This window comes from Balaenoptera ricei, chromosome 7 (genome assembly GCF_028023285.1).
Source record: "Balaenoptera ricei isolate mBalRic1 chromosome 7, mBalRic1.hap2, whole genome shotgun sequence".
Classification (NCBI taxonomy): domain Eukaryota; kingdom Metazoa; phylum Chordata; class Mammalia; order Artiodactyla; family Balaenopteridae; genus Balaenoptera; species Balaenoptera ricei.
Genome location: NC_082645.1, coordinates 94848428 through 94873962, shown reverse-complemented (window position 1 = coordinate 94873962; position 25535 = coordinate 94848428). Strand labels below are relative to the sequence as shown.

Below are 25535 nucleotides of genomic sequence, written 5' to 3'. Positions count from 1 at the left end.
TGGAAGCCAGAAGAGAGTGGCAGGACATATTTAAAGTGATGAAAGGAAAAAACCTACAACCAAGATTACTCTACCCAGCAAGGATCTCATTCAGATTTGACGGAGAAATTAAAACCTTTACAGACAAGCAAAAGCTAAGAGAATTCAGCACCACCAAACCAGCTTTACAACAAATGCTAAAGGAACTTCTCTAGCAAGGAAACACGAGAGAAGGAAAAGACCTAAAAAAAACAGACCCCAAACAATTAAGAAAATGGTAATAAGAACAAACATATCGATAACTACCTTAAATGTAAATGGATTAAATGTTCCAACCAAAAGACACAGACTGGCTGAATGGATACAAAAACAAGACCTGTATATATGCTGTCTACAAGAGGCACACTTCAGACCTAGGGACACATACAGACTGAAAGTGAGGGGATGGAAAAAGGTATTCCATGCAAATGGAAATCAAAAGAAAGCTGGAGTAGCAATTCTCATATCAGACAAAATACACTTTAAAACTAAGACTATTACAAGAGACAAAGAAGGACACTACATAATGATCAAGGGATCAATCCAAGAAGAAGATATAACAATTGTACACATTTATGCACCCAACATAGGAGCACCACAATACATAGGGCAAATGCTAACAGCCATAAAAGGGGAAATCGACAGTACCACAATCATAGTAGGGGACTTTAACACCTCACTTTCACCAATGGACACATCATCCAAAATGAAAATAAATAAGGAAGCACAAGCTTTAAATGATACATTAAACAAGATGGACTTAATTGATATTTATAGGACATTCCACCCAAAAACAATAGAATACACTTTCTGCTCAAGTACTCATGGAACATTCTCCAGGATAAATCATATCTTGGGTCACAAATCAAACCTTGGTAAATACAAGAAAACTGAAATTGTATCACATACCTTTTCTGACCACAACGCTATGAGACTAGATATCAATTACAGGAAAAAATCTGTAAAAAATACAAAGGCATGGAGGCTGCTACTAAATACTAAATACACTACTGAATAACCAAGAGATCATTGAAGAAATCAAAGAGGAAATCAAAAAACACCTAGAAGCAAATGACAATGAAAACACGATGACCCAAAACCTATGGGATGCAGCAAAAGCAGTTCTAAGAGGGAAGTTTACAGCAATACAATCCTACCTCAAGAAACAAGAAACATCTCAAATAAACAACCTAACCTTACACCTAAAGCAGTTAGAGAAAGAACAAAAAAACTCCCAAAGTTAGCAGAAGGAAAGAAATCATAAAGATCAGATCAGAAATAAATGAAAAAGAAATGAAGGAAATGATAGCAAAGATCAATAAAACTAAAAGGTGGTTCTTTGAGAAGATAAATGAAATTGATAAACCATTAGCCAGACTCATCAAGAAAAAAAGGGAGAAGACTCAAATCAATAGAATTAGAAATGAAAAAGGAGAAGTAACAACTGACACTGCAGAAATACAAAGGATCATGAGAGATTACTACAAGCAACTATATGCCAATAAAAAGGACAAGCTGGAAGAAAGGGACAAATTCTTAGAAAAGCACAACCTTCCGAGACTGAACCAGGAAGAAATAGAAAATATAAACAGACCAATCACAAGCACTGAAATTGAGACTGTGATTAAAAATCTTCCAACAAACAAGAGCCCAGGATCAGATGGCTTGTCAGGCGAATTCTATCAAACATTTAGAGAAGAGCTAACACCTATTCTTCTCAAACTCTTCCAAATATATAGCAGAGGGAGGAACACTCCCAGGCTCATTCTACGAGGCCACCATCAACCTGATACCAAAACCAGACAAAGATGTCACAAAAAAGAAAACTACAGGCCAATATCATTGATGAACATACATGCAAGAATCCTCAACAAAATACTAGCAAACAGAATCCAACAGCACATTAAGAGGATCATACACCATGATCATGTGGGGTTTATCCCAGGAATGCAAGGATTCTTCAATATATGCAAATCAATCCATGTGATAAATCATATTTACAAACTGAAGGAGAAAAAAACATATGATCATCTCAATAGATGCAGAAAAAGCTTTTCACAAAATTCAACACCCATTTATGATAAAAACCCTCCAAAAAGTAGGCATAGATGGAACTTACCCCAACATAATAAAGGCCATATATGACAAACCCACAGCCACCATTGTTGTCAATGGTGAAAAACTGAAACCATTTCCACTAAGATCAGGAACAAGACAAGGTTGTCCACTCTCACCACTATTATTCAACATAGTTTTGGAAGTTTTAGCTACAGCAGAGAAGAAAAAGAAATAAAAGGAATCCAAATTGGAAAAGAAGAAGTAAAGCTGTCACTGTTTGCAGATGACATGATACTATACATAGAGAATCCTAAAAAGACTACCAGGAAACTACTAGAGCTAATCAATGAATGTGGCAAAGTAGCAGGATACAAAATTAATGCACAGAAATCTCTTGCATTCCTATACACTAATGAGGAAAAATCTGAAAGAGAAATTAAGGAAACACTCCCATTTACCATTGCAACAACAAAAATAAAATACCTAGGAATAAATCTACCTAAGGAGACAAAAGACCTGTATGCAGAAAACTATAAGACACTGACGAAAGAAATTAAAGATGATACAAACAGAGGGAGAGATATACCATGTTCTTGGATTGGAAGAATCAACATTGTGAAAATGACTACACTACCCAAAGCAATCTACAGATTCAATGCAATCCCTATCAAACTACCAATGGCAGTTTTCAGAGAACTAGAAAAAAAAAATCACAATATGTATGGAAACACAAAAGATCCCAAATAGTCAAAGCAATCTTGAGAAAGAAAAACGGAGCTGGAGGAATCAGGCTCCCTGACTTCAGACTATACTACAAAAATACAGTAATGAAGACAGTATGGTACTTGTACAAAAACAGAAATACAGATCAATGGAACAGGATAGAAAGCCCAGAGATAAACCCATGCACATATGGTCACCTTATCTTTGATTAAGGAGGCAAGAATATACAATGGAGAAAAGACAGCCTCTTCAATAAGTGGCGCTGGGAAAACTGGACAGCTACATGTAAAAGAATGAAATTAGAACACTCCCTAACACCATATACAAAAATAAACTCAAAATGGATTAAAGACCTAAATGTAAGGCCAGACACTATAAAACTCTTAGAGGAAAACATAGGCAGAACACTCTATGACATAACTCACAGCAAGATCCTTTTGGACCCACTTCCTAGAGAAATGGATATAAAAACAAAAATAAACAAATCGGACCTAATGAAACTTCAAGCTTTTGCACAGCAAAGGAAACCATAAAAAAGATGAAAAAACAACCCTCAGAATGGGAGAAAATATTTGTAAAAGAACCAACTGACAAAGGATTAATCTCCAAAATATACATGCAGCTCATGCAGCTCAATGGCAAAAAAACAAACAACCCAATCCAAAAATGGGCGGAAGACCTAAATAGACATTTCTCCAAAAAAGATATACAGATTGCTAACAAACACATGAAAGTATGCTCAGCATCACTAATCATTAGAGAAATGCAAATCAAAACTACAATGAGGTATCACCTCACACCAGTCAGAATGGCCATCATCAAAAATCTACAAACAATAAATGCTGGAGAGGGCGTGGAGAAAAGGGAACCCTCTTGCACTGTTGGTGGGAATGTAAACTGATGCAGCCACTATGGCGGTTCCTTAAAAAACTAAAGATAGAAATACCATACGACCCAGCAATCCCACTAATGGACATATACCCTGAGAAAACCATAATTCAAAAAGAGTCATGTACCACAATGTTCATTGTAGCTCTATTTACAATAGCCAGGACATGGAAGCAACCTAAGTGTCCATCAACAGATGAATGGATAAAGAAGATGTGGCACATATATACAATGGAATATTACTCAGTCATAAAAAGAAACGAAATTGAGTTATTTGTAGTAAGGTGGATGGACCTAGAGTCTGTCATACAGAGTGAAGTAAATCAGAAAGAGAATAACAAATACCATATGCTAACACATATATATGGAATGTAAAAAAAAAAAACTGGTTCTGAAGAACCTAGGGGCAGGACAGGAATAAAGACGCAGACATAGAGAATGGACTTGAGGGCACAGGGAGGGGGAAGGTTAAGCTCGGACAAAGTGAGAGAGTGGCATGGACATATATACACTACCAAATGTAAAATAGATAGCTAGTGGGAAACAGCCGCGTAGCACAGGGAGATCAGCTCAGTGCTTTGTGTCCACCTAGAGGGGTGGGATAGTGAGGGTGGGAGGGAGACACAAGAGGGAGGAGACAGGGGGATATATGTATATGTATAGCTGATTCAATTTGTTATACAGCAGCAACTAAAACAACATTGTAAAGCAATTATAGTCCAATAAAGATGTTAAAAAATTTTTTTAAAAATAAAAATAACATTCATAAGGTAGACTCTATTAGAAACATCTACCCTTCCAAGAGGTAGTAGAGATTGAGAAACCAAAAGAGATTTCATGAACCATAATACCATTGTTGTTTTTTAATCTGGGGAAAGCCAAATATGAATAAGAGAAAGATCAATGCTATGATAAGTTACAAAGTCAATGAATAATGAGGAAAAGAAATACACTCTGTAGCATAGATGGAGGAGCCAGTGTTGATCATAAAAATATAATTTAAAAACTCTCTTGTACTTTTTCCCAGATCCTCAAAACATGCTCAGGCAATTGTTAGAACAACTGGGGTTGAATCCCAGCTCTGAAACTTCTCTCCTATTGATCTTGGCCAAGCCTCTTAACTTCTTAACCTTTGTTTCTCTATTGGTAAAATGTCAATGACGAGGATGAGGATGAGGATGCTGCTGATAGCTGCCTCCAAATTTGTTGTTAGAATAAAATAATGTATGAGAAAGTGCCTTGTGACATGAAAAGTACTACAGAATTCTAAAGAATATTTTATTTTTTAGAGGCAATGTGGTATATGGAAAGGGCAGCTATTTGTAGTCAAAAGATCTGGGTTTGATTTCCTGGCTCTGCTAATTCTGAGCTGTGTGCACTTGGTTAAAAGTCCTTTCAACCCCAAGACGGGAATAAAGACACAGACCTACTAGACAATGGACTTGAGGGTATGGGGAGGGGGAAGGGTAAGATGTGACAAAGTGAGAGAGTGGCATGGACATATATACACTACCAAACGTAAAATAGATAGCTAGTGGGAAGCAGCCGCATAGCACAGGGAGATCAGCTCGGTGGTTTGTGACCACCTAGAGGGGTGGGATAGGGAGGATGGGAGGGAGATGCAAGAGGGAAGAGATATGGGAACATATGTATATGTATAACTGATTCACTTTGTTATACAGCAGAAACTAACACACCATTGTAAAGCAATTATACTCCAATAAAGATGTTAAAAAAAAAAAAGAAGTCCTTTCAACCTTCTGAGTTGGATTTTGCTCATTTATAAAATCATTGTTATGAGGATCAAGTAAGATAGTGTGTATGATATAGTTTTATAACAAATGTGAGCTACTGTCATCAGTAGCTTTTGATAATCTGTTTCTTAATCCTACCACCTCCTTAAATTTCCAATTTTTCTCCTTTCTTTACTTTTCTTTAAAGTGTACTGTCTCAATTTTTAAACACCATCGTCACTCTCTAAGTCATTGCAGTTGGAGTTCTACCTCAATCTCTTTACTGAAATTAGTTTTCTTGTAATGCTCACTAATCAGCAGATCCAGTGGTACTTTTACAGCATTTCTTTTCTTTCAGTTTTTAACACTTTCATAACAATCTCCTTGAAAAGGATCTTCCTCTACTTCCATGGTTTGAGATTACTTAAGTTCTACTTTTCTGGTCATTTTTCTGGGTTTTGCTGGTCAGCTCTTCTTCCTGTCCTTTGAAGGTAGAGAAGGCCAATGGCTTAGTGTTCATTCCTCAGCCCTCTCCTCTATACCGAGAAATCATCCTCCCCCGGAATCATTTCTCCCCTGGAAATCATCCTCTCTCATTGCTTCAGCTGCCACGTACATCAAGTTTTCCCAAGTTTCTCTCTAGCTATGGCGTTTCTCATTAGCTTTAGTGTCATATCACCACTGATATGTCTCCTCGTCATCTAAAAATCACTGTTTCTAAAACCAAGCCACTCCACTCATTAAACTGCCACATTAAACTTGGTAATAATTCAACACTATATACAACATTACTCTTTGGCTCAGAACCCCTTAGTGGTTTCCCACAGTTCAGTGGAAAGTCCACACTCCTAACCCTGTTGTTCAAGGTCTGTTACAACGTGAGACCTGCTCACTTGCCTAATATTACAGACTAGCAACCTCTTTACAAAAACCACCCCAGTCTCAATTCCTCCTCAGGCTTTCCAAATAAACCCAGTGCATTTCCACACCCCATGTGGCTTTGCATACACCATTTCCTCTTCCTTCTAGCTTTTCTTAAAGCTCAGTCCCCCTGTTCATAACTTCCATGAAAATGTCCATGGCTGTCCCATATTTAGGGAGCATGCCCTTCTGAGAAATACTTGGTAGAGAAGCAAAAATCTGAGACAATGTGAACAAAGATATTTTACAAAGACATTTGATGCAGCATAGTATAAAAAAGCAAAAGACAAGAATCAACTAAAATTTCCAGGTTAAATAAATTATGTTATATCCATTCATTCAATGGAATCTTTGGTAGCCATTAAAAAGAACAGGTAAACTTATAGTCTGATGTTAAAAATGGTCTCCTAGAGAGAACTCCTAACCACTTCTTGTTTGGCATTTCTCAATTCAAATTGATTTTTGTTCAAATTTTTAATATGCCTCAGTTTACCTTTTAACAGTCCTGGTGTCAGAAGAGGGAACCAAAGGAGACACCCCTCAACAGCCCACAGGAGCAGTGAGCAACCCGGCATAGGTATCTGTTGAGACCTTGAGCTTGCTGCTTTCTCGCTGCCTCTGGAGGTCATGGGTAAGTCCCTCTCAAATCCTAGCACTGAAGTTTTTGTGTTATGAGCTTGCAGACTTTATTTGAGCCTTTCTTTTTCATGCTGGGTCCAGAAACCAGCTGGAGTTGGAATGAGTCAGACTTAAAAACCAGACTGGGCTCAGGAATGGACTGGTTCCAATTTAGAAACCAGACTGGATCCAGGGTCAGACTGGGTCTGACTTAAAATTGGACTGAGTCTAGTGTGAGTTTTCAGGTGAACAGAATTTTTTTTTTTTTTAAGGCTGAACAAGTAGGTTAACTATACCAAAGATAATCTCGAATTACACTGGCCACAGTGGAGAACTTTAAACCATCTTAGATAAGCCTATCCATTTATGAGTTATCCTAGAGGAAAAAGTATTTCAGCCAGGCGCTCACTATTAAGGGCAGAGGGAAAATTATTTTTCCTCCTTTACAGTTACTGGTGACCAGGATGAGACCCACTGGAATGCCTCCCTCACTCTGGAGCCTGCAGACATCATCCCGGGAAAACTGGCAGAAGCCAGCGAGGAGTAAGAATTTTTACTAACGTCAGCTCCCCTAGATGTCTACCTGTGGTGCCTGGTTGAGAGAAGAAGGTAAAATTTCACATGGCCGCTTCCTTTCCAAATTACCAAAAAAAAAAAAGGTTATTGATCCTTTCTCTCCCAGGGACAGCTATTGCTTTCTTGTCCATCTCATTTTTTGTCCTGAGAACTTAGCTTGGCAATCATCAAGTTGCGGAACTCAAAAATATAGCCAGACAGAAATGTGGGTTACATTCCTTTTGTGGCTAGGGTCCTACCATTGTCAGCTCTCAGGGGAATTGTCCAAGTCCTTCTTTCTTTTGGCTATCTTTGGGAGTGGCTCTGGATGTTGTGCTCATGGGGTAGTTCAATACGGCCAGGAATATTTACTGTTTGTCTCACTCAAACCTGACAAGATATTTGAAAAAAAAATTTTTTTTTAATTAGTTCTATAGTCAGAAGTTGACCAAATTGGAAGCTGATATTCAGAGCCTGATAGGAGCTATTTTTTAGGCCTTCTCCCCTAACCTAATATAAAACTATGTACCCAGAGGGAAAGATAAACATCCTGAAGCCATTGTAGAAGGATTTACTGAAGCGTTCCAAAGACACACAGCCCTAGAACGCAGGAATCTTTTGATTTCCATCTTAGAGCTCTTCTCCCTGATACAAAGAAGTAAACTGAAATAATGTAGTTGGATGGTTGGGTCAGCATCTTGATATTCAGGCTGCAGCCCAATCATTCAAGGAATTAAAAACAACTGTCTAACACACTAAGTCTTTATAAGAATAGAAATGTGGCTCTAGAAACAACTCAAAGCCCACCTATCCTTTTTACCTATCCCCAAATTTCCCCTATTTATCTCGAAAGGCTTGCAGATATTGTTAAAAATAATCTGGATTTAGGAAACAAAAGCCTTTCTTGGAGAAATTTATATCTTTTCTCTGTGCCTTTGAGATATAAACGTTCTACCTGGTCTTCTCTAGGAACCCAAAGCCATCTCTGGAAATGTAAACTTCAGGGAGGTAATTCTTATCAGAAAAAGAAGGGACCTGTTTTGGAAATTAAGTGAATGAAAAATCTTAAAAGTCTTTTCCACAAATATTAGTAAAAGTTTTAGCTACCTGAGCAGGTAAACTTAACTTATTTTATCTGCCAGAAACACAATTTAGATCCAACTGTTCTTTTATAAACTAGTCAGTTTTGCATTATCATACCTGTCTCATAACTAAAAATTTAAAACTAAAGCTATAAGATCTCTGCATCTGTCTGTATGTTTATGTATATCTCTGTTCGTATGTTGTAGATGTATGATATTTTTCTACCTTTGGATGGTATTGCCAAAATTAATGTGTAAAGAGCTCTATTAATTGGCTTAAAGACAAACAAGCATTTACATAAATCAAGTATACTCTCAGAAATCCAGAAACTAACAGAAATTTTTTTCAAGTTCATTTGATCTAGGATAATCTTCAGTAAATAAAAGGTGGTTTAAGTTTGTTGGTTTAATCAAAATAGGCATGTCTTTAGAGTTATTAGCATTAAATATAATACTTTTATCCTACCTAGGTTTACTAAAAGTCAAATAAACTCATGTTATAGAATTTGTCAGCAAGAAAAATAACTTAAAATGATGGTTAACTGTTTAATGTCTCATGAAATTTTCATGAATATTCTAAACATAATTGTTAAGAATAAATTAAATAGATGTAAATAAAAGTTTACTTTTTAAAAAAGTAAAAAGTTTATAAATAAATTTTTCAACATTATGCTTTATGGTATGTCTACTTAAAAATAGTTTCTAAAATCTTTTTGGTAACTTGAAACCTTAAAGTTATGCTGAGATAAGTTAAATGATGGATATTCATTGAATATCTAGATCATTTCCAAATAATATACAATACTGAAACATTAATTACTGAACATAGCTTTATCTACTTTTGGCTTCCTTTACAGAGGCACTAAAGATATTTGGGTTTATTACTAAACACGTTTTGTGCCACAGTGAAAAAATTTACTGAGAAAGAATATACTTCCAGAAATCGTGAAATGTATTTATAAATTTGCCAACCCACAGAATGCTAGTATAACAGACACGCCACAATTGCTTACATCTTAGTTTCACTAGGAAAAAACGGTTCTAAGTATTAAGAATTCTAATCAATATATACAATTAAAACTACTTAGAAAACTTCATGGAATTGAACCTTGGGTCCATATCCCTCAGTTAAAAAGGGCTTCTCCAAACTCTTGGAACTGCATACCAGCTGGAGACCTAAAATTAAAATCGACTAAGGAGGTCCTTACCCAGAGGCAGATGGCATCTTGTGGTAGACAGCTGTCTCCCAAGATTGCAGATCAAGGTCTTTAACACCAATATGAAATGTTTATTCCTTCTGCCTTTTCACTACTTGCTTTTTTTCTCCGTTAATGCATAGGAAGATAATGCTCCTTAACTCTGGCAACTGCTGATGAATCTACTGCTAAGGCCGTAGCTGAACAACCAAATTCCCAAGATTTTCTTGCTAAGGTAAATTTAGATAATAGAATTGCTTTAGATTAGTTATTGGCTGAACATGTGCCATAGCAAATGTCTCCTGCTGCGCCTTGATCAATATCTCTAGTATTGTAGCAAATACAGAAAATTAACAAACAAGCCACTTGGTTAAACAGGTACATCCTTTGAGTTATTTGATACCAGCTAGTTTGGTTCACTGGGGCCCTGGCTAAGGAGTACACTTCAGTCTCTTGATATTATCCTCCTAATAGTTATCACTGTAGTCTCTGTGGCGTGCTATATTCTCTCAAAGGTCTTAAATGCATGTTCACAGCCATCAGCAGTACATTAGCTGGTCTTACTGTGCTTGGAGAAACAGAAACAAGATGAACAAGGAGATGAACAGCAGAACAATTCTTGCACGGACATGACATCATAACCTATGAGTTTCACAATGAGACAAGAGAAACTTAACTCTGATGGTGACAAAGAGTGGCATTAATACTAAATTTTTGGTCAATTTTTCACATACGAGAGGATGACCAAAAGGGGGGAATTGTTAAGTTGTTTTAAAAGGAGACCATTAGACTGAGGTGGCTCTAATGTCATGGCAGCTTACATAAGCAAACCAAAATCTATGCCTGTAAACACCTCAAGGTTACAAATCAAAATGCTAAGGATAACCAATCACAAACAGCCAACTAGGCTTTATGCTACAGACAATCAATAATTGCCTTTCTTTGCTTCTGCCTTTTCTCTATAAAAGTCTCTCCCTGAGCTACTCTTGGTGGAGTGCTCCTAACCACTTCTAGCTTGGCACTGCCTGATTGGAATCAATTTTCGCTCAAGTAAACTCTTAAAAAAGTCTCCTAGATAAAAATGAAAAATGCAGAAGTCTTTATGGTATGTCCTATTTGTGTGAAAAAGGAAACATAATATATACATACATAGGTATGTATATATATATATATATATATATATATATATATATATATATATATATATATATATGCATAGTTTACCCTAGAGATTTCCTGGGAAATTTAAAAATTGTCACCTCTGAGAAAGAGGACTGGGAGTCATGGGAAAGAGGGTGATACTTTTAAACTTCATACATTTTTATATTATTTGAATTTTAACCATGAGCATTTTCAATTAAAATAACTATAAAATAAAGGAATATGCACAAAAAGTGGAAAACAATGGAGAATCCAGATTTTACCTCTACCATTTGTTAGCTATGTGGCTTTGGACACGTCACTTAAATTTCACAAATTTATTTTGATACTGTGATTTGAACACAGACTATTACTCACATAAGATTTAATAAAATTAATGATGGTCGTTCATGGTCAATCTGGGAAATCACAACGCACAAAAAGAATTTTATCTTTTGTGAAGTATAGTGAAAATGTAGGTTCTGGGGGAAATCATTCTCTATAATTTGGTAACATCTTGGGAGAGACATGCTGCCCTTGTGCAAACTCTACAGTGACATGAAAAGGGTGCACACAGAACCTAGGCCTGTTTCCGTTCAGTGCACACCTCTGTCTAGAGGTCCAGCTATTGCTAGCGATCTGACCTAAGGGTGAAAATGGAATGAATGTGCCTCTCTCTTGTTTAAACGCTGGGATGAGTGGCAGCAGGACCAGGGTCCCAGGTGGTCTTTCTTTACCTGCTGCCCCCGCCATGTGCTCATCCATGCTGAGCAGGAGCTCCCAGGCAGCTGGCTGGATGTCTCCATACATCTCCTCCGTCAGAATTGGTGCTGCCTTGATTAGCAGAGATAAGGGAGCAGGCGACAGGCTCATTACCTGGGAAAACATGGAAATGATGTTGTAAAATCTTTGAAGACACTGATTGTTGTACTCCTCTAGAGTGTTAAGTGTCACTTCCCCTCTCTCTGCTTTCCTTAAATGACCTTAAAATACGTTCTAAAGTGGGAGCGTATTTATTGGCATGATGTATAATAAGCTTTATACCCTATTAGTTGATGTATAATTACCCCCAAATCATATTAATTTTATAATACTTTCACCACAAAAACTAATTTGCAACCACCTAGGGAATAAACTGTAGAATAAGTATAGCTCTGTGAGAAAGAAGGACTCCAGCCAATATATCTTTGTGTTTAAAGTCCTGGTGGACTTTCATAGCATCTTATCTTCCTTCCTGTTAGAAGCTGATTTCCACTGGAAACTGTGATCAGCCTCTAATTTATAAAGGAGTTCCATTCAGAAAGTTAGTTTTCTAAGCCAGTGAACTTGGATGGCATTTTCCCTTCAAAACATTATACACTGTGGTTATTGCTCCAGGTTAGCCAACAAAATCCCATTTAATCCATTATTTCAAATAATTTTGGTGATAAGTGTAGGTTTGGGGCAAGTCTAGGTCTTTAACCATCACTTAAAACACTTTCTAGAAAAACATGAAACTTTTTTTTCTCTTCCCCTGGGAAATGTATTATGATTTAGAGTTTAGGGTGTAATAACAATATAACCGTATCAAGCACTGGATAAGTACGTAAATTTACTATCTTTTTTAATCCATGCAATAATTCTTTGAGATGGGTCTAGGGGTAAAATCCCCATTTTAGAGATTAGGTAACTAAAACTGAGAAAAATTAAGTTAACTTGCCCAAGGTCCCAGAGCCAGAGCAGCAGGTATAGGATCTGAACCCCGACTGTCTCATTCCAAGACCTGTGAGCATCGTTCCCACCTGTGAGCATTGGTGGGAAGCTGGCTCCATTGGAGTGGAGAGAATGGGAAGAGGCACGGCTCCAGCCAAGCTCCCCAAGCCTTGTCTCTATGGAAGTTGGCTGTCCAGCAAGAAGGGATTTTTTCCTTGCATACTTGGTAGCACTCTTGCTCACCAAATTAGAGGGGCCTTTCTGCCAACACTGTGCCAGTTGGCACATTGTATGTCCCAAACATTAGCAAACAGGATATCTGGAGTTCCCTCCTTATTACTGCTCCGCGAACATTTCTTTTTTTTTTATTTTTTATTTTTTATTTTTTATTTTTTTCCGCGAACATTTCTGATCCATGCATCAATACCTGTAGTCTGATGTATTTCAGCATTCCAGAGTCCTTTTTCCCCTCTAGGTTGGCATCTGAAACTCTCTTTTTCAGAGAAGGCGTCCTCAGGCATGATTTATCTGAGCACTGGAAAGAACAGAAGATAGGTGGCGAAGAGGGTTGTGTTCTCTCAAAACCCAACAGTGCTGCTTTCCTCCAAATTCTCCAAACAACCAACTGCTTCTAATGCAACAGATGATTTCAGTAAGGACTTTTTATGGGCCTGCACTTTCTGAAAGTGATAAAAGTAGTTAATTTTGTCATGAAAAGGTAGCTTAGGGGTATTTAGCCACAAACTCCTCTTTTACCACTGAGGAGACCAGGACCCAGAGAGGTGGAGTAGCTTGACCAAATTGCAGAGCTGGTTATTAGTAGAATAAGGAAAGGACAGGATCTCCTGATTTCCATTTCAGGGCTAATTATATTCCACCAAGCTGTGAAAAACACAAATCTTTTTAAATATTGCCAGTTAAAAGCCACTCTCTCTAATAATCCCTTTAAAGGGTTGAATGTTACAAGTTGATTATTTGGAAGAGAAGATGTTTCACAGAGGAGTGTTAGGAAGTGAAAGATAAAAGACTCATCAACGAAGTACGAGTTCATAGCATCCATCATCCAGGTAAAGTGTTGTTTTTTTGTTTTTTTAAAAAAAACATACTTGTCTATTGGAGGCAGCAGCTCTTCTTTCAAATTGTCCCCTCAACCAGGGTCCAGAATAGGCCTGACATCTGCATATACACGGAGGAGACATTTTCTTCCCCTGACTCTGTAAGTGCCAAGGAATGGAGTGGACAGAGCAGCTGGGAGAATGATTGCTCCAGTGGTGGCAGGCCCTTGTTTATTTATCCTGAGTCCTGATGCCTCCATTTTTGCACTCCAGGCTGTGCAAACAGGGAATCCATCCCTTTGCACAGTATAAATGCTCATTTGTTTTTCCAGTGACATGTCAATGAAACACTCTCTCCCTCAGTGCCAAGGGAAAACAACTGAACTCCTTAAGAATTTCTGAACAGAGCTTCACAGTGTTATAGACGGAGATATTTTGAAAGAAAAAGCAAATCTAAAAAGTACATGCATGTTCCAAGAAAGTTTTTCAAAACTCTGTCAAAAAGACCCAAGACAATGCATCTGTTATGTGACCGGTATGGAATGAACTTTTAAATGAGTCTACTTGGAAACAAATGAATCAGAGTTCTTGCTGTGCTTTCTAAAGATTAAAAAAAAAAAAAGCGGAGGCACATACTTGGGAACACATATCATTTGGGGAGAGAAATCCTGCTTGGGAATAAACATCATCTGGGGAGAGAAATCCTGCAATGCTTTTTTCCCCCTCTGTGAATGTAAAAGCAAAATATAGCATAAATATCATGCCTATTTTATATAATTTGAAAGCTTCTAAAATCATAAATGGCAATCATCTTCCATATAAATATAGGGGTGTATCTGATTTTGTAAAAAATCAAGGTATTTAAAAAGTGGCATCTTTCTGCTTTTATTCTTTCTATTTATAAAAAAACAAAATGTAAATTGCAGAATACCTGGAAAATACAAAAAAACTATGAAGAAGAAAATAAAAATCCTTATAATCCTCAACTCATTATTTGGTTCCTTTCAGTCTTTTGGTACCCCTGTGCATCTTAGCAAAGCTGTGACGATGCTATATATGTGGTACACAGTTTTAAACATTTCATTTCACTGTGATTTTATGATGAATATCCCCCAGGTCATTAGAGTTATTTTAAAATTGATTTTTAAATTTTTAAAATATTTTATTGCTTCCTCCTTTGGCCGGACATTTTATCTTTTCAGGGTTATCTTTGAACAATACTTTTGATTAATTTATAAGAATTTTAAGCAAGCAGATACAGAAAAATACTCAGAGGAAAAAGGACAAACATTAATGTCTGTTTCTCACACTCTGTGAAATGTAGGCTTCTGTTTAATCCTGTCTGCTGGGGACAGAAGGTATAAGTCAAGCTTCTCAAATATCAAATATTTAATATCCTGGCATGTTCCTTAAGAAGCCTGGTGTGTTCTGCTGGCTTCAAGATAATTAGGATGTTTGTTTTAGTGGAAAGGGAAGGGAATTGGAAAGGCTTTTACACTAGGGTGATGGGCTAGGAACTCTTCTTGAGTGACTTGTTCAGGCCTGAAAACAGGTATTAAAGATGGGTACACGGGTGATGGGCACTTGCGTGCCCTATGTGAGGTCCCTAAAGTCCTCTACTGGTGTGACCCTGACTCAGACTAACATTATCATCAGTTGCTTTTTGCTTTGGTAACGTGGTGTAAAACTTGGCTAGAAGAGAGTAAGAAAATGGATGGAGTAGGAGGCTGGTTCTGAAGGCATTTATTGGTTATTAGTGGTTCCTGAAGAGTTAGAAATTTCACTGGACTGTGAGATGTAGGTGGTGGTTGGAAACACACATCAAGCAGGGACTGCAAAGGAAACCAAAACTAGTAACCCAAGACTGAAGGACAGAATTCATCACTAATAGAGGATGTCATTCATTGTTGAGTCGATCTACCAGAGGCAGCTATGGTCAGTGGGAGGACGTTATACTGTCCCAAGAGCTGGCAGGGATACTGGGACATGCTTGCTATGGGATGGTGTAGAACTTGGACTACTGTAATTTTCTTCTATGTATATATCTTGGACATATTCATTATAATTGGCTCCCTCTTTCTTGTCCTCATCCTGACCACTACGGATAAAATCTGTAGTGCAAAACCAATCCTTTAACTGTCCAGGGAATTATCACTTGTGGTGTTTGGATCAGAAAGAGGAGGGGTTGGTCCCATCAAATTCCTGTCCTAGGGAATTAGGGGACCGAGTCTGATTCATTTAGTGATGGTTACTGGGGCTGAGAAATGATGATGCAACCTTGAGACTTCAGTCTAAGTACAAGATGAATAAAGCAGGGGTTGCTGGTCAGGGGACAGAGATGAGTCAGCAGACAGAGATGATGCAGAAAGAAGCAGAGATGAGAGACTCTGTCCACCCTGAGATGGACAGCAGCTTTGATCTCATTCCTTTGAGGTTTGATTGTGTTTCCCACCTGTCCTTGGTTTCATGAGATTCTGCTATATCCTTTGAAGAAACTCTAATTATTTGAACAAATCTCAATATGTTTCTATTCCTTACAGCAAAATATTGTTGACAACGGAGGCATAATACGTAATTAGTTTTAAGTAAAAATTTTACTTATTCATTTAATAATTCAAGTATGTTTATTAAGAATTAACCATATGCCAGGAACAGGGCTAACTTCTGAGGATATGCTGAGGAGCAAAACCCCCATGATACTGGCCCTTCTGGAGAGTGTATCTTACCAGGAGAGACAGCTAGCAAACAAATGAAAATTCAAGATAAGTAGAAAAGGAAATACATGTCATAAATGATGATAACACTGTGGAAATAATGAGGTATTTAAAGTTTGGGAAAATTGGAGTCAGCCTACTGGGTTCTTTGGGAAAGGGATTGCCTCATGTTTCTGGAAAGAAACATGCCAATAGAAGTATAGTATTTCCCCAGAGGTAATCCAGACCCTTTGTGTCTCATACATCTTTGACATAGGAGTTATGTATGTCATAGTGAAGAGTAATTCTGACCAATGAAATCAAGGCCTAGGGCTTGGTCTTGGCCTCACAGCTGTGTTTTCCATAGCTTTAGAAAAATATTAGTCCTGCAGGAAATCAGGTGGCCTCTTGCCATTTACACTGGCTTCACAAAATTTATGGACACTATGCCCTTTCTTTTTTTGGGCACATATAACCTTTTATTTACCTCTCCTTTTTGGCTGAAAGGAAAAAATGTTTTATCCACCCATTTCCATCAGCAAGCACTAATTGCACATTACTATGTTTAGAACATAGCATTAGACAAGGTACAGATATACAGGAAAAATCAAAGAATTCTTTGGTGAATTCACCTTTTGGTGAAGGTGATATATATAATGATAGCTTATCTAAACCTCTCAAATTTGGAAGTGCACTAAAACAGACTAACAGAATGTACAGTGAGTCTCTGAGCACTGAAATGTAGATTAGCAGATTGATCAGAGTTAGATGGGTTACAAAATGTACTAGCTGCCACAAATATATTCTGCCATAAAAACCAATTAAAAAGGAAACACGAATGAAATACCAATTGCTCATAAGTTTCGATTTAAATCAGAATCACTGCTTTTATTCTTGATTTATTGCCTACTCTGTTTTCATTTGGGCTCTGAAAATGTGGGCATTGTTCATTTATGTGACAGATTCAGAACAGGCAAATGGAAACATCATGAGAGAATAAAAAAGAAGCTTGAACAGGAGGCTGGCATTTTGGAAATAAAATGTTTATCACAGAAGACTCAATACATCTTTTCAGCTCTCCACCTGCATGACTAATTTAAATGTGTTAGGGTTAGGGAACACTTATACTCTTGCTTTACTTTCCCTTTCCCTTTCAAAAATGTAAGCAACATGTAAGGTTGGTAATGTTTTCTGCTGCTTCAGGCCAGTGTCCTGGATGGGCCAGAGGTGGAAGGCACTCATGAAACACCATAGAACTCTATAGCCCACTCACTCATTCAATATTATAGTCCCTCTGCCATAGTGAGGTACTCTGTTAGGTATCACACAGGATACAAAATGTGCAAGACTGCCTCAGTTCTCAAGAAGCTTTATAATTAAGTGAGAAGAGAAATAGGGATGTAAGTAGCCCCGCTTTGCAGGCAGAGCAATCTTAAAAAACCTCTCAGTGCTTGTCACTATTCACAGGATAAAGACTAAAATCCTTCCCAAGGCCTCAGAGGCTCAACCTGGTCTGCTCTCTACCTGCTTGTGCAGCCTCATCAGGCACCACGGTCCTCCGTGCTCCAGCCATCATCCTTGGTTCAAAGTCTTATTCATAAGATCTCTCAGCACAGAGTGTTTCTCCTTCATTGTGCTTATTGTTGTTGCAATTTTACATCAACTTGGGATGTTTATTTGATTAATTTCTGTCTCTAAACTAGACTGTGTGCATCTTACAAGGGTAGGGCCATATCTCTTTGGCCATTATTATACCCAACACAGTATGGACTCAGCATGGTCCAGAATCTCTTTAAAATTTGTTGAATAGATGCATGGATGGATGGATCAATGAATGAATGAATAGTTGAATGAAGGATGTGAAAAGCACAAGTAAACCATCATTGTAGTTTAGAGGAAGAAAGAATAGAAAATGTCATTAATCATCCACCTGCAGTATGCCCTGTGGTAAATGCTAGGGAGATCAGAAAAGAAGGAGGTGGCACTTGAGTTGGATCTTGAAGGATGTTTGGGTTCAGCCATGTATAGATTACAGGTGAAGATACAGCTGGAGCAAAGGTATGGAAGTAAGAAATCTCAGCGTGTGTATGGTGAACAATGAACATTAGGTTGGCGTGTTTTTACAATTTTCAACATATATGGTTTTCTTCTAAAGCTAAGGGAGTTTTTATATGAAGGAGAACTTACCTAAATAAAAATAGGTTTTCTTTGTATGTAGTGTCATTTATGTTTGAGATACATGTATGTACATACATACATGTATCTCAAACATAAATGCATGTCTATGTACATGCATACACATACAAACATATATACACATACATATTTTTCTTTTTATGTCATCATTTAGCAGTTCATGTAGTTTCCCCACCTGATTTCCCCTCAGAATTTGTGTAGTTTGAATACCAGGAGATGCAATAGAGTCTAGTTGAAAAAGCCCTGACTTTGAAATTCCATGTTTATAAATTAAAGTCTAGCTGTTCTAGATGTGAACTGTGGACAATCCCATCTTTCTGAACCTCAACATTTTCATCTGTAAAATGTGATGAAGAGTATCTCCTGCACAAGATTTGCAAGAATCAAAAAGTACTTTGTCAATGATGTATACCTACCTTATACTCTCATACATATGCTTTGAAAAAAATACTAAAAGGTCATATTCCAGAAGGCAAATTAGCACACTTATGATATGCATGAGATACATACTTTTTTTCCTTTAGGATCTCTTTAGGAGCTCTTGTATTAGCCAAAATCTCTTCCATACACCCATATTGCTTTCATAATTTAAAAAATCATAATTAAATAAATCCCTTTTGTGAGTGCTAAAGCATTACAGATTGATGTACAACTCAACTGTGCCTTTTTTGTTATTGCTTATATTCTCTAGCTTGATTTGTATTTTATTGCCATCCTCCCACCCCACCAAACCTGGTTCACAAACTCTTTAGTATCAACAGAAATATCCTCTACTCCTGCTTAATTATTTTTTATTTCTCCAAGAATATCTGGCCTCATATTGTGCCAACAGCAGGTGCACAATGAATGCTCATTGAAATGAATAGGGATTATATAAAACTCTCTTGGCAAATCCACTTGTGAGAAGCAGCTGCAGGGGCGGCCAGCAGCACGCGGTGGAGCATCTTGGCCATCACGCCTGTTCAGGGGCAGTTGGATAACTCGGGGCTTCCCTAGCAGAAGCACGGCAGCCCTGGTTACTGTCTTCATCTTCTGCCAGCTCAGCTGTTCAGTTTTCAGGAAAGTGCAGCAGAATGCTTAGGAAGTGTAATAGTTTCTTGAAGAAGTTTCCTTTAGTCTGATTTGACTCTATTATTTATCAGTGAACAGTTGGGCTATTTATTGCTTATTTCTTAAGCTATGACTGTATCAGTTTCCTATTACTGCTGTATCAAATCACTAGAATCTTCCTGGCAAAAAAATAACACAAATTTATCTTAACAGTTCTCTAGGTCAGAAGTCTAAAATGAATTGGCAGGGCTGTGTTCCTTCTGGAGGCTCTAGGGAATCATCCATTTCCTTGCCCTTTCCAGCTTCTAGAGGCTGCCTGGACTCACTGCCCTGCATCATTCTGACCTCTGCTTCTGTCATCACATCTCCATCTCTACCTCTGACTATGTTCAGCCCACTTGGCTAACCCAGGATAATCTCCCCATTATAAGATTCTTAACTTACTCACATAGGCAAAATCCCTTTTGCCAGGTGAGGTAGCATATTCACAGGTTCCAAGGATTAGAAATCGGACATCTTTGGGGGGACATTATTCTTCCTACCACAGCAACCTACTTATCACCAGTGCCCCTTTGAGTTCATATTTATTTGTAGAAATAAGCCTGGGAAAAGAGTTGGGCCCATGTTTGCTCATGGACATGAAGACAAAGCACTTGTCTTTTTTGTACCCATCTTCTAATTTTGCTCGAAATCACACAGATCTGTAGCCTGTTTATGCAACTGCAGTGGGTTGAAGTTTACATTTCCAGAGAAAAGACTGTTAGGACATCATTTTCCCTATCATTGGTACATTATCATGTGATCATTCGCTCACCTCTTTCTGCTTCTTGCCCCGGAGAGCCACGTTGCTGACGCTGCTGCTCTCTCGGAGGGAGTCCACGGAGTCTCCGTAGAGCAGCTTGATGGCCCTGACAAGCCGGGCACAGGAGCGGCTGTGGTGCAGGTAGCAGTGAGGGTGGCAGTAGTCAACGTGGGTGCAGATGAAGCTTTGCTGATTGCACAGCAAGATCATGACCTGGAACACAGACATCACTGAAGCTCAACCAGGCAACCAGGGTACAGACCAACTGTGAACAACGATGTGGGGTGGAAGATGAAAAGTCAGAATGTCAACTTTCCTTAATGGGTCTTAAAATCACAATAATTCCACAGAGAATAATAATTCCCACAAGAGAACAAACAGTTACAAGCCTTCACGTACTTGGCTTCTTTTGCTCCCTGGATTCACACTTGATAGGAAGTTCTTTTTGAAATAATACAAGGTTAAGTGCTCTTCAAAAATTTAAACAATTATCGGGGAGTGTCTGATTCCCAAATATTTTCAAATGAAAATTCTGAAATTAAAATGTATTATTTTTTCAGCTCTTACGTTGTAGAAGGAGCCAGGAGAAGAGCAGAAACTAATGAGAAGTTCCATCCCAAAGGATTTGGCTGGCCTTTGACAGCTGTGGGATGTCTTTAACTCCAGCCCACCTACATGGAACTTGAAAACATTTCTGCATCTTCCACCCTGGCCTCTAACATTCAACTGGGCCTTGAAACCCACTGTAGCACTTCATTTCCCTTTGTACAAACTAATTTGTTTTCAGCTTTTGGGCTATTCTAGCTCTTCACTTGTGGCTTGATCTGGCTCAAATCCTCATATCTTCTAGACTTCCCAAGTAGTATTCCAGAAAAGAACTCAGTTGATTTAAACGATATGGTTATTTTAAGAAAAGAAATGAAGGGCCTTGAGATGATAACTTCTTAAGTTGCCTTCCTAAAAAGGCAGTAGCATTCCTAGAGCTTCAAGTTTAGTCAAATCTGCACAGAGTAATCTTCTGAATGATTCTATCCTTCATGAAACTAGTTCCCACCCCAACACCTAACCTGTGTGAGACCATGTGCCATACTGGATGGAGAACATAAAGTACGTCTACACAGATAAGACCAATCGAACCTCTAGGCAGGGCTGCCATGCATTTCCTTAGGAATGAGAGGCCCTGCTTAATCTGAGACAAATGTAAATAACAATAACAATGCACCCCTCTCAAACTCGGCTAACAATACCTCATACTCTTCAAAGTTTTCAAAATAAAAAAATAGCTGTTGTCTGAACAGAATATCCAGATCTCTCTCAAGATTCATTGAAGATCCCTGATATTCCTGTTTATACTAACATGAGTGTGGGCACAAATAAGAACTGTAAAGCTTCCCTTGTTATTCTTTAATCTGGCCAAAAAATGGTTCTTTGACTAATAAAACTGACAAACTTCTAGCAAGACTGATCAAAAAAAGAGGAAGAAAAGATAAAACCTACCAATATCAGAAATGATAAAGGCATATTACTGTAGATCTCACGAAATTTAAGATGATCTTAAGAAAATATTATAGAGCGTCTCCCCAAAACTAGGGCACCTACCGCCCGCTGGTAGGGGACCTTGACGCCCAAAGAGACAGGAGGAACCCCCAAGTGAACCGGTAGGACATGGGGAGACAGAGGCGGGGAGGAGAAGTGGAGGCCAGACAGGATAGCCGTCCCTGAGGCCAGGGAGATCAGGAGAGGCAGATGGGAGGGGCCCTCCAGGAGGAGCAGGAGAGGAGCGGAGGGTGACTGCTCCACCCACTTGGGCCTGGGGAACCTGCTGAGCTCCCAGGCCAGTCCTCTGCCCTTCAAGGCCCCCTCCAGGCCACGTGGGTTCTTGGGGGCATAGGAGGGAGGCTGGGGAGATCAGGAGAGGCAGGCAGGAGGGGTCCTCTGGGAGGAGCAGGAGAGGAGAGGAGGGCGTTTACCCCACCCACTCGAGCCCAGAAAGCCTGCTGGGCTCCCAGGTGAGGTCCCCCACCCTCTGAGAATGGAGTGGGGGGCATGCCCAGCCCCTTCTCTTCCTTGAGCCTAAGCACCACCCCCCACAGCTCCCAGGGCCTTTTCCAGCCCTGTGGGTCCTAAATAGGCCTGGCCCCCAACCCAAACCTCACCCTTACTTAGGCCCCACCCTCCACAGCCAAGGCCTTTTCCTCGTTTTTTCTTTTTTTTTCTTTTTTCTTTTCTTTTTTGTTTTTCTCTTTTCCCTCCTCCTCTTTCTTACTATTGTGGTACTGTTGTACCTTCTGGTTGTTGATTCATCTATATTTTTATTTCTATATTCTTTCTAACATATCTGTTAGTTTCCTAGTCTAATTTTATTTTTTACTTTGTAATGGTTCTTTTTTTTTTTTTCTTGCCACCCCACATGGCTTGTGGGATCTTGGTTCACAAGCCAGGGGTTGGGCTGAAGCTCCTGCTGTGGCAGCTCTGAGTCTGAACCACTGGACTAACAGAGAACCTCATACCCCAGGGAATATTCATCAGAGTGAGGTCTCATGGAGGTCTTCATCTCAGCACCAAGACCCTGCTCTACCCAACAGCCTACAAACTCCAGTGCTGGAAGCCTCAGGCCAAACAACCAGTAAGACAGGAAGACAATCCCACTCATAAAAAAAAAAAAAAAAAAAGAGATGGCAAAAAAATATGTCACAGGTGAAGGAACAATGTAAAAACCTGCAAGACCAAGTAAATGAAGAGGAAATAGGCAATCTACCTGAAAAAGAGTTCAGAGTAATGATAGTAAATATGATCCAGAATCTTGGAAAGAGAAGGGAAGCACACATTGAGAAAATGCAAATGTTTAACAAAGATCTAGAGGAACTAAAGAACAAACAAACAGAGATGAACAACACAATAACTGAAATGAAAAATACACTAGAAGGAATCAATAACAGAATAAGTGAGGCAGAAGAACGAATAAATGAGCTGGAAGACAAAAGGGTAGAAATAACCACCAAGGAGCAGAATAAAGAAAAAAGTATGAAAAGAATTGAAGACAACCTCAGAGACCTCTGGGATAACACTAAATGCACCAATATTTGAATTACAGGGGTCCCAGAAGAAGAGAAAAGAAAGCATCTGAGAAAATATTTGAAGAGATTAGAGTTGAAAACTTCCCTAACATGGGAAAGGAAATAGTCACCCAAGTCCAGGAAGCACAGGGAGTCCCATACAGGATAAACCCTAGGAAAAACACACCAAGACACATAGTAATCAAACTAACAAAAATTAAATTCAAACTAAAAATATTAAAAGCAGCAAGGGAAAAACAAATATAACATATAAAGGAAACCCCATAAAGTTATCAATTGATTTTTCAGCAGAAACTCTGCAGGCCAGAAGGGAGTGGCAGGATATACCTAAAGTGATGAAAGAAAAAATCCTACAACCAAGATCACTCTACCCAGTAAGGATCTCATTCAGATTTGATGGAGAAATCAAAAGCTTTTCAGACAAGCAAAACCTAAGAGAATTCATCACCACCAAACCAGCTTTACAACAAATGCTAAAGAAACTTCTCTAGGTGGGAAACACATGAGAAGAAAAAGACCCACAATAACAAACCCAAAACAATTAAGAAAATGGTAATAGGAACATACATGTTGATAATAACCTTGAATATAAATGGATTAAATGCCCCAACCAAAAGACATAGACTGGCTGAATGGATAAAAAACAAGACCCAGATATATGCTGTCTACAACAGATTCACTTCAGACCTAGGGACATATACAGACTGAAAGTGAAGGGATGGAAAAAGATATTCCATGCAAATGGAAGACAAAAGAAAGCTGGAGGAGCAATACTCATATCAGATAAAATAGACTTTAAAATAAAGACTATTACAAGAGACAAAGAAGGACACTACATAATGATCGAAGGATCAATCCAAGAAGAAGATATAACAATTATAAATGTTTATGCACCCAGCATAGGAGCACCTCAATACATAAGGCAAATGCTAACAACCATGAAAGGAGAAATCGACAATAACACAATAATAGTGGGGACTTTAACATGCCACTTACATGAATGGACAGATCATCCAAACAGAAAATAAATAAGGAAACACAATCTTTAAATGACACAATAGACCAGATAGATTTAATTGATATTTATAGAACATTCTACCCAAAAGAGGCAGAATACAATTTCTGCTCAAGTGCACATGTAACATTCTCCCAGATAGATCACATCTTGGGTCACAAATCAAGCCTTGGAAAATTTAAGAAAACTGAAATCATATCAAGCATCTTTTTGGACCACAATGCTATGATATTGGAAATGAATTACAGGAAAAAAACTGTACAAAACACAAATACAGGAGGCTAAACAGTGCACTACTAAATAACCAAGAGATCACTGAAGAAATCAAAGAAATAAAAAAATACATAGAAACAAATGACAATGAAAACACGACAATCCCAAATCTATGGGACGAAGCAAAGGCTGTTCTAATTGGGAAGTTTATAGCAATTCAATCTCACCTCAAGAAACAAGGAAAATCTCAAATAAAAAATCTAATCCTACACTTAAAACAACTAGAGAAAGAAGAACAAAAAACCCCGAAGTCAGTAGAAGGAAAGAAAGCATAAAAATCAGAGCAGAGGGCTTCCCTGGTGGCACAGCGGTTGAGAATCTGCCTGCCAATGCAGGGGACACGGGTTCGAGCCCTGGTCTGGGAAGATCCCACATGCCGCGGAGCAACTAGGCCCGTGAGCCACAACTATTGAGCCTGCACGTCTGGAGCTTGTGCTCCGCAACAAGAGAGGCCTCGACAGTGAGAGGCCTGCGCACCACGATGAAGAGTGGCCCCCACTTGCCACAACTACAGAAAGCCCTCGCACAGAAACGAAGACCCAACACAGCCAAAAATAAATATAAATAAATAAAAATTTTAAAAAAATCAGAGCAGAAATAAATGAAACAGAAACAAAGAAAACAATAGCAAAGGTCAATAAAACTAAAAGCTGGTTCGTTGAGAAGAAACAAAATTGATAAACTCTTTGCCAGACTCATCAAGAAAAAAAGGGAGAGGATGCAAATCAATAAAATTAGAAACGAAAAAGG

The 25535-nt window shown here is 38.4% G+C and overlaps 1 protein-coding gene across 3 annotated transcripts in view; it reads right to left on the bottom strand.

The window, feature by feature from the left end:
- Positions 1 to 25535, bottom strand: part of UNC80 (unc-80 homolog, NALCN channel complex subunit) — a 233754-nt gene that overhangs the window by 72954 nt on the left and 135265 nt on the right. For all 3 annotated transcript variants that reach the window (XM_059927385.1, XM_059927384.1, XM_059927387.1), the window contains 3 exons: positions 20433 to 20633; positions 13052 to 13159; positions 11670 to 11808 (listed from right to left, as the gene is read on the bottom strand). In XM_059927385.1, coding sequence (XP_059783368.1) covers positions 11670 to 11808; positions 13052 to 13159; positions 20433 to 20633 — 448 coding nt within the window. The remainder of the gene's footprint in view (positions 1 to 11669; positions 11809 to 13051; positions 13160 to 20432; positions 20634 to 25535) is intronic.